Source organism: Megalops cyprinoides, chromosome 3, assembly GCF_013368585.1.
Source record: "Megalops cyprinoides isolate fMegCyp1 chromosome 3, fMegCyp1.pri, whole genome shotgun sequence".
Classification (NCBI taxonomy): Eukaryota; Metazoa; Chordata; class Actinopteri; order Elopiformes; family Megalopidae; genus Megalops; species Megalops cyprinoides.
The window spans coordinates 20482309-20501483 of NC_050585.1; the positions used below are offsets into that span (position 1 = coordinate 20482309).

The window sequence follows — 19175 nt, forward strand, 5'->3', positions numbered from 1 at the left end:
CGTGAGCAGAAATAATAACCATGAAGTGATGTTCACATTTGATAAACGTGCCCCAGCATATTTCTCTAATCTTATCAACCGTTCAACCGTGGGGGCCGCCATGTGTAAACAGGGTGCCCATACATATATTGTGATCTTTCAGGGTCTAGGCATCGTCATTGCGGGGAACAGACATGGCGGCATCAAGATTCTCAGTCCTTCTCTGTGCTCTCTACTCATTGGTGCTCCATGGCGGTGCCCAGGAAGAGCCCAAAACGGTCTTGGTAAGTCATTTTACAGGTCAAAAACCTGGAGTTAAACTTTCAGTGTTTGTGGGCAAGGTATGAAATGCTTATTGTAGAAGCAGAGGCCATTTCATCTGTTTTTTATGTTTTTTATGTTGCAGGTTCGAGAGATGGGCTTCTCTGCCCGGATGAGCTGTGGCCCCTCCAGCATCCTGAATATCACCAATCTTTCCATCCCGAGCCTGATCACTGTTCCTGGATCAGTTTCTGTGTCCTTTGCAGGTGAGCTGAAGGCTCCTGTGAAAGCTCCTCTCAAGGTGAGATTAGGTCTGAAACACTCACTAGTGCATCAGGAAGATACAGATCTTCAACACTTTCTACGATGGATTGTACATAAAAGTTAAATAATACCAATATAAGAGGTACATAACACCTTCCTGAGCAATACACAAGTACTTACTATATCAACAACAACAGACTGTCATAGGGTTGGCTATGTCACCATCCATATTCCAAGTGACATTGCATACCCCATTAGAATATAATTTCAATGTCACTGGTGACATGTAACAGGAAACACTGGACATCCTAGAACATCTTAGTTACCGTGAATGTTTATGAAGGTTTATGTGTTCATAAAAATGCAATGTGGATTTTATGACATTATATGGTTCCCATGTAGGACGCTTCATAAAAAGTGCTACCCTTGTCCATCAGAAAAAACAAAATTACATTAAATTACCAATGCTGGTGTGTCACTTTTTCACAATATCACAGGAATACATGGAAAAAAGGTTCTAATTGTCTTGTTTCTCTCCCCCTAGATTGAGGTTTCACTGAAAAGGAGGCTCTTTTGGCAGTGGGTGACAGTCCCTTGTATTGATGGGTTTGGAAGCTGCACTTACGATAACATCTGCCAGCAGCTGGATGAGATCTTTCCAGAAGACACCTGTCCATCTTTCATCACATCAGCTGGAGGTTCCTGCCACTGCCCTTTTAAACCGGTACAGCAACTAGCATTACTACAGCTACACTGCTGCTTCTGCCAGTGCTACTGGATCAGCTAATGCCACTGCAATAACCCCTCCTGCTAAGTTACCACTGCTACTAGTGCTAATGCTGCTACAGTAAGCGTACTGCTGTTGCTAATTCCACCATCACTGCTACCAATGTTATCTGTTACAAGCAAGATCCCCACTCCCTTGTTGGCATAAATAATATTACAATGAATGTTTTGCATTGCACTCTGTAATACATCATCTGATATAGGAACTGAGTATTAAAACTCGACCTGAAGACATACATCAATACGTCACACACTCTAGGCCGGAGAAGGAGGAGAAGATGTCGTTCACTTTATCAAACTTTTCCTCTTGTCTCTCTAGGGCATGATCGCACTTCCTCCAACCACATTGCAGATTCCAGAACTTGAGGTGCCAGGCTTCCTCGTTAGTGGAAAATACCAAGTTGAAGTCAAGGCTTTCAGTGGATCCCAGCTAATCACCTGTGTGCAGACCACTGTAAATTTGAAAGTGAAATAAGAGGTGGTTTGTGCAATCACCCGTCTGAAACACAATATTTAATCTTCATGCTGAAATCATTGCAGAGATATCTGATTTCCTGTTATCTTTTATGGCATTTTTGCAAGCATGAACTCACATTTTGTGAGAGAATAAGTACAATCTGTAAATATAAATAGATAACCAAACTTTCTCTGTGTATTTCAGCTCAAACCAATAAAAAATGAAATGATCTGATCTTGTGAACCTAAGGGATTAAGTGACCATTTACAGTTATCATTATCCTTCAGGTTTCATGTACCTAGTAACGCATTTGTGACAAAATAAAAAATATAAGAACATTTAAAAGTATTATATTTCTTTTTTGACAAATATTTCTAATCTCAGCCATTGAGATGATTCCTCAAAGAAAGAAAAGTTTCCTGCTTTGTAGATTATGCAGGAAAGTGTTTTGTTCTACCTCTTCCAGAATGCAGTTTAAAAGACATCTGGTTGTTCCAGCCAGGAAAGTTCTATTGTTATGCTTAAAGTCAGAGAGATGATGCATGGTGTGAAGTTGATGGTTCGCACATGAACCAGAAGGCCTGCCCCTCCTCTGTGAGGCCATGGAAAGAATGTTATCTCTCTACAGAGTGGGGGGGGGGGGGGGGCAGGCTTTGTTTAAGTGCCACTAAGCATATTTATAACTACAACTTAAAGCTGTAGTTATAAAGCTTTGGACTCATTCTCCTACACGCGCCTATACTTTGCAAAGGCTCATACCCAGTTTTCTTTAAAATCTTTCACCTTATCTGAGATTGGTACCAGTTTATGTTGTGTTCCAAACTATGAGCTAATTGGAGAATTGTGTTTGAAAATAAAGCTCCTTGATCTTTCAGTGCGCATTAGTCCTTGGCTTTTGTAGTCTAATCCATGGCATTGTTGGTTTCCTACCAAAGCACTTTAGTACTGATGTTTATCAATACCTTTGCTACACAAAATGGCGGTAGTCTGAAGGTAAACAGAAAATGTCTGATGGAGGCAGTGATTCTTCTAGCTTTTTAGGTGTCATAGTCTGATTTGCCATTTTTAACAATCACAGTACAAATTCTTGTCATTTCATAGAAAAAACATGAATGCAAGCCTATACAATTATTGTTGATATAATAACAATTTTAAAGCTAATGTTATTCATAATCACAGTCATATTCACAGTCAAATATGTTTTGGAATAAAGTTCAATATAAAAGTTCAAAAGTACAAGAAGACATAATACTGCTTATGAGGACAATACAGTACTCACAGTATATGTATAAAACTGAAAACATTTATGTATTCTTTGCAGAGGTCAGGTAAGGCTGTATTGTCTGTATTGGCTGCAAGTACAGACAAAGAATGTAAAAGGTCCTGTCAATCATTGATTCCAACCAATCAGTATATTTCGAGAGCACTGCAGCTGTTCCCTCATGGAAAGATGATCTATTCACACACCGAGTCATCAGGACAACTGGCATTATCCGTTTCATGCGGACCCAAAACTGACCTATATATACCCACAGTTTCTTCACTCCAAAATCCAAAAAACCACAACAAAAAGCCAACCCACTTCAACACAGAGGATCAAGTTCAACACAACTTGCGGCAAAAGAACTCGATTTATACTACCCACAACTGCCATTCAAAGGCTGCTTTCAAGCTAATAGTGTTATAAATGTCAGGCCTTTACACAAAATGGATGGTTTACATTACTGTTCTGTCATTGTTTCATTAATAGAATGAACAATTAGAACAATTAACATTAGTATCAGCAATAGTACTGGGGTGGCAATGTGCCATTTTGTAATGACAAGCTGCAGGTTCAGATCATGGGTGCGAGGCTGCTCTTGTAAGCTTTACCAATGTACTTACCCTGAATTGCTTAATTAAATGTCCTGTCATACAATATGCAAAAATGCAAGTTCCATTTGTCACCCTGGATCTGCTACCAGCATCTGCTAAGCAAATCATAACCAAGCCAAGCTACTTCATCGACACACGCATCACAATTTCATATATAAATAACTATGCACTGGAATAAGACACCTGCCAACCATATGCATGCTGGCAGGTTTAGAGGGATTTTTGATGTGAAAATAACCCAGCTGGATGATGTCATACAATGATATGCACAGTCGACTCCTGAACTTTCTACTTTCTACTTTCTCCTGAACTATTTGTGTCCGTTTCCTGCATTTTGGATACAACAATGGTAGCATAATGATAACCCTGGTTCACCTTTGGGGAAGCAGTAGCTCGTATTGTGAACTGATATTACAGAAATACTGGATCATCATCCAATCAACAAGCCAATATGTATTAGCAGGTTTTATAATGGCAGGATTGCTGGAGGTCCTCAGAATGTTCAGACAAGGGATCAGGAGGGGTTGCATGCAATAAAGACCATACATCTGATATTCCTGCCATTGCAAGCAACATCAATGCATCGTCATTAAACAGCCCAAACCACTGGAAACACACATAAAAGGCAGAATCACCTACCACTCTGCGAGAGACATGTTATATTTATCTAGTTTACTTGTGTGGTCTGTGATGCACTGTGGAAGTTTTAATTGGGGTAACAAGGTCTGGTTAACAACTCCTTTGTGCAGAACACATACCGTTTTACACGTACGAGAAGAGGAACATCAATGGCTGCGTCACCAATTTTGTAATGCCAACGGTTTCTCGCTCTGAGAGGACTGGAGAAACTTCCATTCATGAAATACAAACATAAAAACGCTCAAAAAAGAAATCTGACAGCCTTCGTGGGGATTTTTTAATTAATTTAGTTTTTAATTTGATATTTTAAGGATCAAAATTGTGCAGATCCTGTGACTCTTACTGTAAGTGTATCTGTTGATAGACTGATGATCATTAAATAATGATCATAAATAGGCCATATCTTAACAATTTTCTCTTCAAAAAACTTCCGTGCTATGGTTGTCAACACTGTGCTGAAGCTCGCCCCTCATACTGTGCACGTGGTAACAGCTGAATTGCACGGTCGACATTACGGTAGCTATTTACATGCACTTCTCAACCGTACAATTGACATTTTCATAGCGTTCCTAAATTATCCCGTTACAGTTATTCTTAAAAGTCTCTGTATGTTGCATGTATGGTCCATGTCTGGAGTCTAAGGGACATTTTGAACATTAGTAAACGCAGTTGCGCACATTTATTGTGAATTACGGTAAAAAAAAAAAAAAAAAAAAATCCGACCAGGAGGTTTAAAACTCGTGTGTCAGCGGCCAGTATAAAAACATTTTAAATTTGTGGAGTTATGGCGCCTTAACGACAAACGCCGCGGCAGTAGCCGGAGAACGCTTACAAGTTATCTGAAGTTGGGAGGTATCAGAACCACAGGCATGGGTTGTAATCAGAGTCGGACTATGTGCTGCAAAATCTGCAAGAAAAAGGTATGCCACTTAACTGTTGTTAGAAATTATTTTGAATAATGAGGCGACGTTGTGTTTCGGGAAATGTTGAAATGGCAGACTGTAGTCTTGTAGACTAACATTACTCAAAGCAGAACTTGATTTCTAACTCAAAGTAGCTAACTATTGGCTGCTATAATGGCTAGCACTAAATGCACTTGCCACAGTAGATCTACTGTTCTGTAGTAAGTGTAATCGAACAAATTGAAATGCATTATTATTAGCTGATACAAACTCTTATGCTTGAAACTTTCCAACACGCTTTAATAAGTTACAGATGCAAAGGAAGATTACATTTCCTCATTTTAACGATGGCGAGCACTGGTTGTCTGCACTAGCTGCGCTTGAAAAGTAACCTCGGTTAAAATTGTTCGTGATATATATGTAGAAAAGTCGTGGTAGTGTTTGAAAGTTGTGAAATTGACTACAGTGAAAAATGAGCCAAGCACGATCTTTCGGATATACAGTTTTTGTATAACGGTTCCACATACAGTGAGTCTCTTCCGCATGTGGTGTTGAGAATTTAATCTGTGTTGTCAAATCTGCGTCAGTTTGATTTGGAGAAGTTATCTTGCTAGCTATTTTATGATTAGGCCACACTACAGCAATTAATGCAGCAATTAGTAGGACACCCCTGAATGTGATCATGTGGAATAATTTCCAGCTGTCTCAACAGAAGCAGACACGGTGTAAATGACGTCAAATAATTAAATCCTCGACGTTCCTATCTCTAGTTCTTTACCAACTACCCTGTTATGTGGTCAGTGTTTCTGCCTTGATGATCAGTTTGATCACAGGGCGTTTGTGTTTATACATGTGACTTGGCATGTGACCGCTGTTATGGTTATGACTAATTGATTTGTAAGGCTCTAACACCATAAATGACCAAATAATACGTCACAAAATGCAAGGTGATTCCTTGTATTGATAAAATGTGGAAATCAAGTCATTAATTTTGTAAAAATTGTTCAGAGTTTAGTTCATGTGGATTGGTGTCGTGTAGGGATTTGAGATGACCTTGCTATTTTGTAATTGGAGGCAAGGTGGATGAAACCAGACAAGAGGGCCCAAAGGGGTGACCCAAACACGTTTTTGCTGTTTATTCATTTATTTATTTATTTGTTTATTTTTAGTTGCAGACTGCAGAGTGTTGGATTGACGTTATTGTAGCCTCACTCTCTGAAGGGCTGACAGGTGTACGTAGGCCCATTGTGGCAACTCTCTTTGCCTAACAAGTTTTGGGCAATGCAGGGAAAGACATTGTGCATGGGTGATCAGTGCAGAGTTGTTGTAACCTCTGAAGCTCACCCAACCGTCTGCTTTCTGCACAGACGTGTAGACAACTGCAGTAGTCTTTTAAACCAGCTCATTAACACAATAGAAGATAAAGCTTGTGAAGACAACAGTTATAGTGTTGGCTGTTCTTAAAGCATGGATTACGCAGAAAAGAGAGTGCAACACAGTCCTATACTGTTGTGAAACTACATGGTACAGATGAGAGCAGAGAAATTTAAGGACAACTGTGCTGTTAAAATCTGCTTGTACCTTAAGGCCAATGCCTGCTTCACAGGTGTCTGTTGGCGGAAGCTGAACTAACATTTAATGTCAGACTGAGAAGAAATGCACTGGAACACAAGACAGATTAATATTTTGTGTCCGTTTTGTGCAGCTGTGATGGATGTCATGTTATTATGTATAAGAGCTCCAGCATTCTGTAGACAGATGTGACCTTGATTAAACAGAAGGAGAAATGATTTGGGAAAATGTATTACAGCTGTAGATGCTGTGAACTGAAAGTGCTGTTTTGTTGGACTTCGCTTATTCTGAGGTTTATCTCTTGATATGGATCGGAGTTTTTTTTCCCCAATTAATATATGCTGAGAAACAATTTTCAGTCTTAAGATGATGTGCAATATTCATTGTTGGATATGTCCAAAATCAACCGATATAAACAAATCCAAAATCTACTGTAGTCTCCATTTAGCTTTTGCTTTGGAGGAAGGCAGAATCCTTAGGTTATTCATTCTGTTCTCAGGAGCCATGTGTTAACATTTCCTAAGTCATGTGTAACACCATAGCTTTAATGTAGTCCAAAATTCCAGGGAAGGTGCCATGCACTGTGGAGTCTGATGGACTGTTTGGCATTTAGCAAGAGTCAGTGATGCCTTACCAATTTTGGCAGTGCCACATACTCTCCTGATAAGGACATCTAAAGCAAGGGAAGACAGACCAAAGCAAAGGCCTTTCTCCGTTTTATACACCTAAAAGGATGATGGCTCTTGATTTCAGTTTGCGAGTTATACTGAGTGTTTTTTAACTGGATAGTTTTGGTCTTGGAGCCTATTTTAAATGGTTTGAGTATGCTTGCTTTCTTAGTGAAGAATCCGAAGCTACATGCTCTGTTGTGTGAACTGGGAAAGTTCTCATGCTGGCTTTTACCAGAAAGAATTTCTCCCCGGACTAATTTTCACACATTCCATTACACAAATGGAAACCTGTTTTATGCTGCACGATCATGTTCTTTCAAAACCTGTTATTGACCTGTGAAAATGCCTCCATAGAAATTTAACATACAAGTTAGGAAACCTTCCAAAACATGAACTTTGAGTAACAGGGTCAGCTTTCAGATGCCTTTAAACTTCAGAAACTGCTGTGGTCTTTGCAGTTTGCATACACACTTGGTATTTGAATGTTTACAACAGTGTGTGCAAGCAAGACTTTATTAATGGCTCCACAGAAGTATAGTCCTATTCTGAACCTGACCTTTGAACCTGTTTTATACACTTAAAGGCAGAACTGAAAGTACATACAAGAACAGAGTAGAAATAATCAAATCCCACTGTATGGAATATGTGTTGTTTTACACTCCTGTATGTTGTAGCATTTTTAACATGCCATACACATGCCATTATATCTGCTTGGTCTCCCACACACAAAGCAACGGTCAACACTTACACCTGGGTAAACTGTAGTACTTAACTGTTTGTGCTTTTATGTGGTGTTGTCTTGGAAACTAATTACAGCTGGTCCTCTTTTTACAATGATATATGTTTGCAGTGTAAAAATGGTACCATTTAATCATTTTATGACACAAAATGGAGGTTTATGGGGAGAGAGACTGAATGAATGAAAATAAGGGAGAGTGAAAAGTCTCTGCCTCTTGGGGGTCTGTATGCATGTACCCATAGAAACCTGCTTCAGGATGCCACATGTTCTTCGGTTTTAGTAATAAACAGTCACAGGACAGCATGTGATGCTGTTGAAATTGCTGAAAAACAGTACATATGTGCACACTTCTGTTAGCAGATTTTGCCAGCTTCACATATGCTTGCACATACTTTTTTCCCTACTGAGAACAACCATTCATGTCTTGAGAACAATCCTTAAGCATACCATTTGTGGGTTAAAGCACATTTTTAAGCTAAAGGATCACTCTTCCTCTCCAGATATGCTGTTTCTACATATATAATGTGGAAACAAATGCATCTGCAAGTAGCCAATGAACAAATGATTGAACACATTAATAATGCACTGCTGTATGATTTCTTGCAGAAGAAAACTACAGGCAAGCTGGGAGCAAAGTTGTCTCAGGAGATCAACAGCCTTGAAGGATGTGGTAGGTGGTTTCCTGTGCAGTTGGCCTAGTTTCTTTTGTAGAATCAGCGACCCTCAGACAACTGAAACTTGCATAACACAGTTGTTATGTATTCTGTGTATTATAGATTCATTTATTGCCTTGATGAGTGGCAGCAGAGACTGTAAACGAACTGTGAGCATTGAATGTTAGGATGTATGAAAGCCCCTTGATTTTATTGTGAATGAACAAGGCAGATGTGTGGGAATAATAACGTACGCATGTCAGTGCCTCTGATTCCGCTTGTCAGTTTGAATGATCTCACTGCATCCTGTGAAATACAATCAATCAGGGTGTGCCTGAAAGTGCTACATGATGTCACTGTGTTTGACAGCATTTTTTTTGTTAGTGTCTTGTTGCAACATGGAGTGTTGGCCAACCAGAAGCCAGCTTTGCAGCAATGCTTATTTTCTTTGCAATGGGTATGTTATTGTTTACGAATGATTTCCTCTTTTGCGCAGGTGTAGACTTGCCCACAGCAGAACTTGTTAGCTTTTTGTTAATGTTCCAAGACACACTGCCTCATAAGCATTTGTCATTATCAACAGTAAATTTTGAGCAGTCTGACAGGCTTTTCTTTATCAAGCCTGTACACACCTCCAGGGCTTCCTCTTACAAGATTTTTAATTTGTCATCATGTTGGGTGAATACAGACCTCGGATGTACAACGCACTTGTAGCCAACAGCTAATTTTCACACTACGGTTCACACAGTGCACCACAGCGAAGTGGGCACAATTTGGAGGATGCTCCACGGGTGTCATCTGAGCAACTCCCAGGTGCCTGAGGAATTGCAGGGTGCCTGAGAGTGGTGAGAGGAGGAAACCCAAGTCTGCCCACACCTATCTCTGGCTGAATGGAGCCTGTGCATTCTGTTGGTGTTGTCTCATTGTCAACAGATGACATGGCCGTAGGACACTCGAGTCAAGACCTCGCTGTTTGAGTCACTCGGGAGCCCTCTAATTAAGATTGTCTAAAAATTCTTTCAAAACAACCTTTATGGTTAGCTAACTAGCAAGTAACCCATTACCCTTTTTTGAGGCCTGGAAGCCTTTTCATAGATGTTACATTTCTCATGAAGGGCATATGAAGTCTTCATGTCTGTGCATTTAAAGTGATCGAAATTCACTCCTGCCTTTTTGAGGGAAAAAGTTAAAAGAATTATGAAGCTGATGTTGGTAACTTGGTATGCATGAAAGTTAAAAATAATTTTGTTTTAAGATAGATCTACTGTCCATTCAGCTTTTAAATATATATATATATATATATATATATATATATATATATATATATATATATATATATATATATATATATATATATATATATATAGCTGATGCAAACAATGAATTTAAATTTGACACACCACTACCTGTACTGTTCAATGCTGTAAGAAACACTAAACTTTTGTGTAATGTTTTGCAGCCTTTATAAGCACATTTTGTATGCAGTCATGAGGAATACAAATCCAGTTAGTTATTTTTTTCCCCATTCAGGTCTATACTTACACACCATTTTGTTGTAATTTGTTGATGATGGCTTTGGTTCATGCTGTGTCAGCTCCTTCCTGCGAAGTCAGCTAGCCTACTTGACAACAATAACTAATTACACACTTAACACAGTGTGCAAAAATGTTGCGCATTATGCTTACTATAGATTGTAGCAGGTTTTTTTGTATTAAGGCAGTGTGGGTGTGTAGATAAACCAATAAGCTACTTTATCTGTTCCCCAACAATCTTCCTTCCTGTATATGTCACAGCAGTGCTTAAGAAGTGTGACCCTTTTGAATAAGGAAAATGTCTTGAACTTCACTTAACATTGAAAAGATTGGAGTCGAGCTCATGTGTTGATCAGGACATGAGACAAAAGCTTATAAATCATGGCTATCCCCTTTCGTTTTTATCTTTTTTTCCTGGGACGTTCTGCAATTGGCAAATGAAAACATGCCCAGAGGCATTTGATTTTCTTCTTTCACTGGATGACATCATATTTTGTTGGGTGGCAGTGTTTGAATAGGACTGCTATAGGAATACTCAATTTTCTTTGATTTTAGTTTTTTTTTTTATCTCAGAAAAACGTTTTTCTCTTGTCTTGTTAGTACTTGGAAACTTGGCCGCATTTTTCTCCATTGAGATTCTGCTGGTTCAGTGGAAGTGACCCACTGACCTGGTTTGTCAGGGCATTCCTGCCTGAAAAGGGTCTAATTCATGCATTCTACTGTGCTCTGTGTTTTTATTCACCAGCAGGTGTCTGATTGGCTATGGTCCTGTCAGTCACTTGCACCATTGGGTGAGGGTGGGGAAAGGAAAAATCAGGAATAAATTTTGCTGTTGTGATTGTACCCTGTGACTAAGAGAGGTCATCCTATCATGCCTGTGGCTTAACTGTTATTTCATATTGGGACACACCCAAATAGGGAGAAAACTAAGTATTCTGTTCTGCATGTGTCAGCTGAGCAGGCTCTTTAATGACTGTATCTCTATCTCATGGCTAAAAAACAGGCATTCTGTTATGTGGTGTGGTCTAGTGCAGCATAGCCTGGTCCCCCTAAGCGTAGCCTGATCTAGCTTAGCATAGCTTGGTATCCTTTAGCATAACCTGATTTGGTTTCACTTTTGTACGTCGCTTTGGATAAAAGTGTCTGCTAAATAAATAAATGTAAATGTTTCTCATGGCTGTCATGTTTTCTGTGCCCTCAGGAAAGTTGCCCAAGGACAAGCCAAGCACAGGCCCAGAGGAGCTGCCAGAGCAGCAGCAGTGGCAGCTGCAGTACCTTCTTAAAACACTGAATGATTCTGGGCAAAAGGAGAGTGAGGACATTCTGCAAGCCCACCACACTGAGTTCCAGCAACTAGTCCGGGACATTACGGACAAGGTAATCCTTACTTGCCTATTTCCCCACCCGGCTCCACCCAGCCCCACCCATGTCACTCTATTGCTGAACCCCAGGGGAAGTATTGTCTTACTGCAGAAAGTTTAAAATTTGTTTGGGTCTGGTCTTCATGCATATTAATGTCTTTGTGTCCTCAGGTGAAGGCAGAAGCAACCGTTGAACTGAACACCGTTTTAGAGGCTCGGATAAAGTGCCTTAGTGAGGAGAACCAAAGCAAAACTGAAGGTGAGCGCTGTTTTCGGCCTCACTATGGCACAGCAGTGAAGATCAAGGCTTGTAGCCCAATGGCGGCCTGTTCAGTTTCTATGTGGGCCACTACTGTTGTATGCCTGAGCAGAGTACTACACCTGAGTAGCTTCAGTGAATGTCCAGCTATGTGAATGGATGATGTATAAGATATCAAAGTTGCTCTTGTTGAAGATGTCTGCTATGCAAATAGGTAATGTAGCAGAACCTTTTTAAAGATTACAACCTGTGTTCTAGGCCACATCCAAGCCATTTGTGTACACACACACACACACACACTTAGAAAATGTAATAAAATGTTACCATGACAGCTTTTTCATTGTTGTGTTTACTTTTCCACAGAATTGCAGTGCTTGTTCAACCAAGAGAAGCAGTCATTGACAGATGGTTTTCAGGCTGTGAAAGCCTCTCTGCAGGTATGTGCACACCCTGTTGTCCCAGGTAGTGCTTTTTTACATGGAAAGGAACGCCTGGCTGACATGCTCCTATTGTACTTATGAGAGCACAGTTTTGTTGCTTCAGAATCTCCCAGCACTTTTTCTCTGACATTGGAATGAATTTGTCACTTGTATGAGTAACTGTAGATGTTAATTGTTTAATTCTTTTGGGTTGGGATGAACTGTCGGTTGAACACTGACCCGCGTTTGATGAAATGGTCTGGGGACCTCACTTATGTGGGTATGTGTAATTAGTACATTACTCCAATCTGTGGTTGGTTTGTTTGCGATATAGAGAAGTAACCCTTTTTGGCAACTTCTGCTCTCAAACAAATTAATACTACCTCTTAGTGTTCAGCTTGAACTGAACTGTTTTATAACTTAGAACAATTAATTTAACAACCAGTTATGCTTACTTGAGGCATAAAGGGCCAGGTGTTAACACAAACATATTGAGTGTACACTGTGTTGTGTCTTTCTGTTAACATGAATGTACCTCCTACAACACATCTTTTTCTTTAAACATTTAAACCGGGTAGTTGTCAGGTGATATCAAATCCAGTTCACTGTGCAGTAGTAATCAGACACAGCTGAAGCTAAATCCAGCATAAACAAGAGACCATGAATGGGCAAAACAAGGCTAGTTGATAGCCACATAGTTACTGATATTTTAAAAAGTTATTCTCTGTTGTACCACAACAAGAGGGGATGTTGGGTTTTTTATATCAGCCATACCATTTAAGTTCTGTATTTGGCTTGGACATTCTGCAGGGCAAGGTGGACGTTCTGACAGCGGAACTTCAGGCATATGACAAGCTGAAGCAGAGAGTTGAGGAGTCCACCTTCAAGAGAGATCTGCAGAACAACATTCAGGTGTGTTTACTGGGACCAGGGAGGGGCCGGCCATACTGTGGAAAGTGCAAAAGCAAATATGCACATTGAAGTGTCACGTTTACAGTGGCAATCTGTTCTGGCAGAGTTTGTTTATTGTAGGAGGTAACCATGTTGCTTGCTGTCTGAAACCCCTTCCCCTTGGGAATGCTCCTAGGCTCACAGCAGTCCTGGTGCATTCTGGGAGCAGGAGCTGGAGAGCCTGCTATTTGTCATTGAGATGAAGAGCGAGCGTCTGCAGGAGCAGGGGAGGAAGCTGATGCAGCTGGAGGCCGTGGTAGGTTCCAGGGCGCTGTCCCAAATGACTGAGGTGTAGTCTCAGCTGCCCCTGCCTAAAGCAGGGTGAGGCCACAGATTTTCTATATCATTACCTGATATTTGGCTGGGAGATTCCAGTGGGTAAAGGGAGGTTCTGATGCCTTTTGTGCTGACATGTTACCTATTGAACTTGTTCCTGTTCTGTTTTAGACTGCGCCTCTTAAGAGTATTCATATCAAGCAAGCAATCAGCACGCAGAGCTAGTTATCTGGTCAGTATATAGAGTGGATATGGTGAAATGTTGCTGTCATAGTGACATAGTTATTATCAGCCCTGATCATGACCTGCTGATGTCACATTTCAATAAACTTCAGGAAAGCATTGTTCTATTGATGTTTAGCGTTTCACACTCTAGGCCTATATGAATGGGTGTCTTTCTCCACTGCTGTCCACAGGGCAAGCAGTGGAGAAAGGTAGAAGGTAGAAAGGTATCCAGTATGAATGGATTGTGGAATAGAAAGGTCATCCTATCACCTATGGCTAAACCAGGAATACCTAACTGATATCATAGGCCCAAAAAAATTAGGACGACCCTTTCCAGACTGCGAGATGAGTAATGTCTGTACCATGGATTTGTCTGCTGGTTGGTCTAACCTTCCTCCTGTCTATGGTCCAGTAGGTCTTTGTGTTGAAACAAAATGTGCCATTTCAGGAAATTCGCTTTTCAGAACCTGAAATTTTGATCATTAGGTTCTTACATCTCTGTGTTTCTGATTTCATATATCCAAAAACTGAGACCCTGAATGCCTCTACAAATGGAAATGACTGTGTACCAGGACTGAACAGAGATGGCTGTGAGGAGGGTGTGATTGTTGACTGCTGAGCTCAGGTGCTACAAGAATTTGGAAAACATGTTTAGTTTACCTGTAAAATGTGTCAAAGGAGAGGTCAGGAGATCAATACTAACATTAAACTGCAAACCCTACAGATGTGCGACCCTGCAGATTCTCTCAGTAGTTTCCCAGCTTTTTATGTTTTGTTTAACAAGTCAGTGGAGAGACTCTGTTCACAGGCATTACTCTTTAACTGCAGTGAGAATGTAATGGTTACTCTCGTTACAGCACCACGAAGTGGAAGGGAGGGGAACTCCTTACCCTCGAAGACAGAAAATAAACTATTAATGCAGTTTATTGCACAGTTGCTGCCCCCCTCCCCCCCTGTGTATTTTAATTGTCCTCACAGTGTGTTTGAGTTCAGAAGTCACAGTTTCTGATTGTTGCTGCTGCCCTTTTTGTGTGGGAGCTACCATTTGCTGATTTTTTTTTTTTTTTAATGGTGTTTCTGTTTTGCCCTTTGTGCTTTATTTCTCAGATTCAGCAGATTTGCCATGCATTCCCTGCCCATTTTGTCTCCCAGTGTTACCCATTAACAGACCTGAGCTATCAGCTGAGCTACCTGTGTAAAAACGTGGTAAATGAATTAAAATAAGATGTGTTTTTGGAACATTTTTCAGGTGGAGAAGAACCTCCCTCTGGAGGACCAAGTAAAGCACCTTCTCCAGCAGAAGGAAGACCTCCACGTACGCTTGGAGAACTACCAGAGCCTGATCCAGTATGAAAGTGTTTATTCCTGTATATCCTCCTCTATTGCTACATTATTGAAAGATGGTTGTGTGATTGTTTTCTCCTCAGACTGGCCAGAAACCGTGTACTCAAAGATTCAAATACCAGTTAGCCTTGTTGACTGTCTGAACAAATTCATTTATTCTCTATATGACCACTAGATGGTGCTCCATATCCTTTTTTCAGGGGGCTTTCAAAGGGGACTCTTGCAAGGTCTTAAGTATTTATTTTGATCATTGTTTTTCTCTAGACATCTCATCTCTGCTTGATTTTTTTCAACATTAAGAAATGATTTGGACTCGAAGAAGGAAGAGGGATACTGAGATGCCCTCAGCTAAGAATCCAGGATTCACATCCTCCCCCTCGCGTTTCTCTCCGGTCCTGTCGTTTCTGTGCTCTCTTCGGCCTGATTTAACCCTTCGTGTTTCTCCCACTCTACAGACAGCTGTCCAAGGAGAAGGAGAGCCTCCACGAGTCTCTGGAGAAGGAGGTGTTGCTGAGTCAGAAACTGAACCAAGAGAAAGACGAGCTCCTCTACAAGCTCCTGCACCCCGGGGCCTCTCCCTCTCACCTGCCACCCATCACACCTGAGCTTTCCCCAGGCTAGGCCACTTGGCGGATCCACAACACCTGCCGCCCACCCCGGCACCTGACTCAGCTCCACCCCTGACAAGAAGTAAACTGACTAGCCTGGGACACTGAAGAACGAGTCCCAGAACCCCAGTTAAGGTTCTGTCAGATCTTCCATAGCCTCCCCGCTAGGTCCTCCACTGTTAGAATTCTGATATTGGCTGCTTTTTTTAAAATTAATCTTTAGCAACATGGGTCTCAAGCTGTCAGATGGCAGTATTTTATTTCCACATTTTGTGGACTGTGGGATATGGGGGATGGGGGGTGATGGTTAAACGGTTTTGCTTTTAGTAAAGTACTGGGGCTATAAGAAAAGATACAATATATGTCCCATTTCCAAGTAAAGCGCCATTAATCTCCACCATGAAGTAACCTCTGATACTGTAATACTTGGTATTGTAGATTATGTTTTTGCAGAGGACTTTGCAGGTGCTAATGTGACAATGACTTCACGCACTTGATAATCGTTCTTTTGCAAGAAGTGCGGACAATGAACTTTTTTTTAACAATGATATTTTGTATGACAGTCTACAAACCAAAGCACTTCTGTGAATTAGCAACACCATAGATATTTGGAAATGTAAGGTGTTGAGATGCACATGTGCACTTTTAATGAGTATTTTTCTTTTTCAGTAGGATTTAGGTTTTTTTAATGAGTGTGTATGTGTGGATGAGTGACTTTGGTGTGTCATCTTCACTGTTCTGTTGTGCGTTCTGTTTGCAGAACATTAAACTGTGAATCAGGTTTGCTGAAACTGCCAGTAAAGACCATAAAGACCTACTATTGTCTGTGTTTCACAAAATTAGAAACTGTGAAAATAACCAAGGTGCGAGTGACAAATTGCTACATGCAAAAAGGTTGCAGTGGTGGTATGTATGTACAGCGCATTCTGTGTGCCCTAATGCCACCTCCAAGGGACTGTGCAGCTTTCTTTAATTGGTCAGTTTAAGGTCCCACCCTGGATAACCCTATTGGCACAGTGGGCTCACTCATTCGTTGCCTATTTAAATAAAAACGTTGGTGACACTGCAAGCCAGGTAATAATCTTCAGCTAGCTATGTTGAAAATGAATTGAAATGCTAGTAAGCTGGTTTGTTTGCTAGCATACTTTACTTTGTTTGCTACCTCTTCAATTTTTTTAGTTACTGCTCTGCTGGATGATGTGACTGACTGCGGTCAGATTCATTTGTATGAGACAAAGTTCTTTGTAACTTAAAAGTTTGTTAGATTTTATGAAGATTTAAAAAAAAATTCCCCTTCACAAGTTGAAACGACTAACAAAATTTGGTCCAGTTTGTCCACAAAACTTGACAATGGAATAAACAAAATCAATTTGTGATACAAGAACTGTTGCCCTATAATCTGACAGGGGCTGTTTTGTTTTAGAGACACTAAAGGCCAAAATAGAAGAAAAACAAAATGTGGAAACTGCAATCTTTGAGTGTATTATTTCACATGCTTCTGCAGGAGCCAAGTGCATTGTATGAGAATGGCTCGTAGTTGGACTCACTCACCTCTGTTCCTGTGGAAGGATCTGACCCATCTGCAGCAGAGGAGTGAAAGAATTCCTTGAGTAATTATAGCAATATATCTAGGAGTCATAGGTACTTACCAGATTCCAAACAGCAAATTTAGCTACAACAATACTTCAAATCATAGATGACAGACTGACACCGACTTGCTGTGCCCTTTCTTCTTTTTTTTTTGCCTTCTAAAGCGGATTTGTGTGTCCGGTGCTTATCCCAGCATAAACGAGAGATTATAACATTCGGAGCAGGTCAGCAGAGGTTGACAGCAAAGGGGAGGAGAGCAAAGCAAGTGGTCTGCTGGTGACCCATGTAACACAAATTCCCTTTCACAGGAGTGTGGTGTTAAAATCCCAGATTCCTTTTGGTGCTTTCAATGGACCCATTCAGAGGTCACCCAGCCAGTCACAGACTGAGGAATTGCACCCTGCCAACTGAAATAGCAGGGGATACTCGCATAGCAAGAAGGGTTCATATGCAGTGGACTAATTCATATCCATCTTCAAACAAGCATATTCCTCATTTTTCAATGGTTCATGTCTGCAGATTCATGCTGTGGTTCTTATTGAAATTGAATTCCTCCTTCCCTTTTCTCTCACAGGAGATTACTTGATTACATTACATTATTGTCATTTAGCAGATACTCTTATCCAGAGCAACTTACATACGTTACAATTTTTACATGTAACCTATTTATACAGCTGGATATTTAATGAGGCAATTGTGGGTTAAGTAGCTTTTGCCCCAGAGGGGATTCAAACTGGCAACCATTTGGTTACCAACCCTGCTCCTTACCACTGTTCTACACTGCCTCTTACTGCCTCTCTAGTATTATAGTTCTGAGAAAATAATTGCTTCTTAATATTTACATTTACTTTTTCCAGTCTTTTTCAAAACTGTAAATTAAAATTATTGGTTAAAATTATAGGTATAAATAAGCTTAAGAATAATGACCTGTCAGACTTGATAAAGATCATTTAACTCTACGTATGACCATTGTCAAATGTATGGCGTGAGCCAGGCCCTGTAGCAGAAATTGAGTAGCTATGAGTCTTGTTTTGCTGTTTTAATATGGATTTCTGCTCACTGAAGGTCGTACACCCCGCTGTGTTAATATGTAGTCTGCATTGTGGAGCTCTGAGTTGAAACTACCTGTAGTTTTACACAGATGTATAAAACTTCCAGGCCAAAATTCCTTCATATTAAGCTCTAAGCTTTGCAAAAGTGGTAAGTATATGGGTTCATTGCAAAAGCGGTAAGTGTCTATGGGTTCATTGTTTTCCATATCTATAGCTATAGTGGTAGTACACAAGATGGGCTCAGCATCAAAGGACAAGGTAGATGAACTGACCACACAATACCTCTGGTCCTGTTGCCATGTAATATTCTTTTGTCACCATTAAAAAGAACACACTTTAAATGGATTGTATGTATTGGTTGTTCATTTTTTATTCAGAAGTGAATTGGTCAAACTACTACGTATTGTTACTTCAGTATCATAAGATATAGTCATGTCGATCAAACACTGTCAAGCAGAAGTATGAAAACAGTTATTTTAGTTGTTTTGCAGCAGGAAGACTGTCACAAGTATTGTCAATATCAAATAATCTTCAGTGTACTGCATATATTACAGTATTCCATTCATTATTGGCTTAATTCAAAGATGTAGATAAGGTTTCCTCAACATTACTCAAGTCAATGTAAGCTCATTTCAATCAAATAATTTATGTAAATTAACTACTTACATTTGCTTTCATCCTACATTGCAACAAAGAGCATGTTTTAGAAATTAATTTAAGGGATGTTTTGTACAATATATTACTATGTCAGCTATCTATA

General features: G+C 40.2%; 1 protein-coding gene across 1 annotated transcript; it reads left to right on the forward strand.

The window, feature by feature from the left end:
- Nucleotides 1–5028: 5028 nt before the first annotated feature.
- Nucleotides 5029–16330, forward strand: LOC118775585 (coiled-coil domain-containing protein 69-like). Its single transcript, XM_036525566.1, has 9 exons — nt 5029–5181; nt 8752–8815; nt 11532–11707; nt 11863–11950; nt 12314–12387; nt 13180–13281; nt 13457–13576; nt 15071–15168; nt 15621–16330. Exons 1-9 carry the CDS (start codon nt 5131–5133, stop codon nt 15784–15786), a joined length of 939 nt encoding a protein of 312 aa, XP_036381459.1. The 5' UTR covers nt 5029–5130; the 3' UTR covers nt 15787–16330.
- Nucleotides 16331–19175: the final 2845 nt, after the last annotated feature.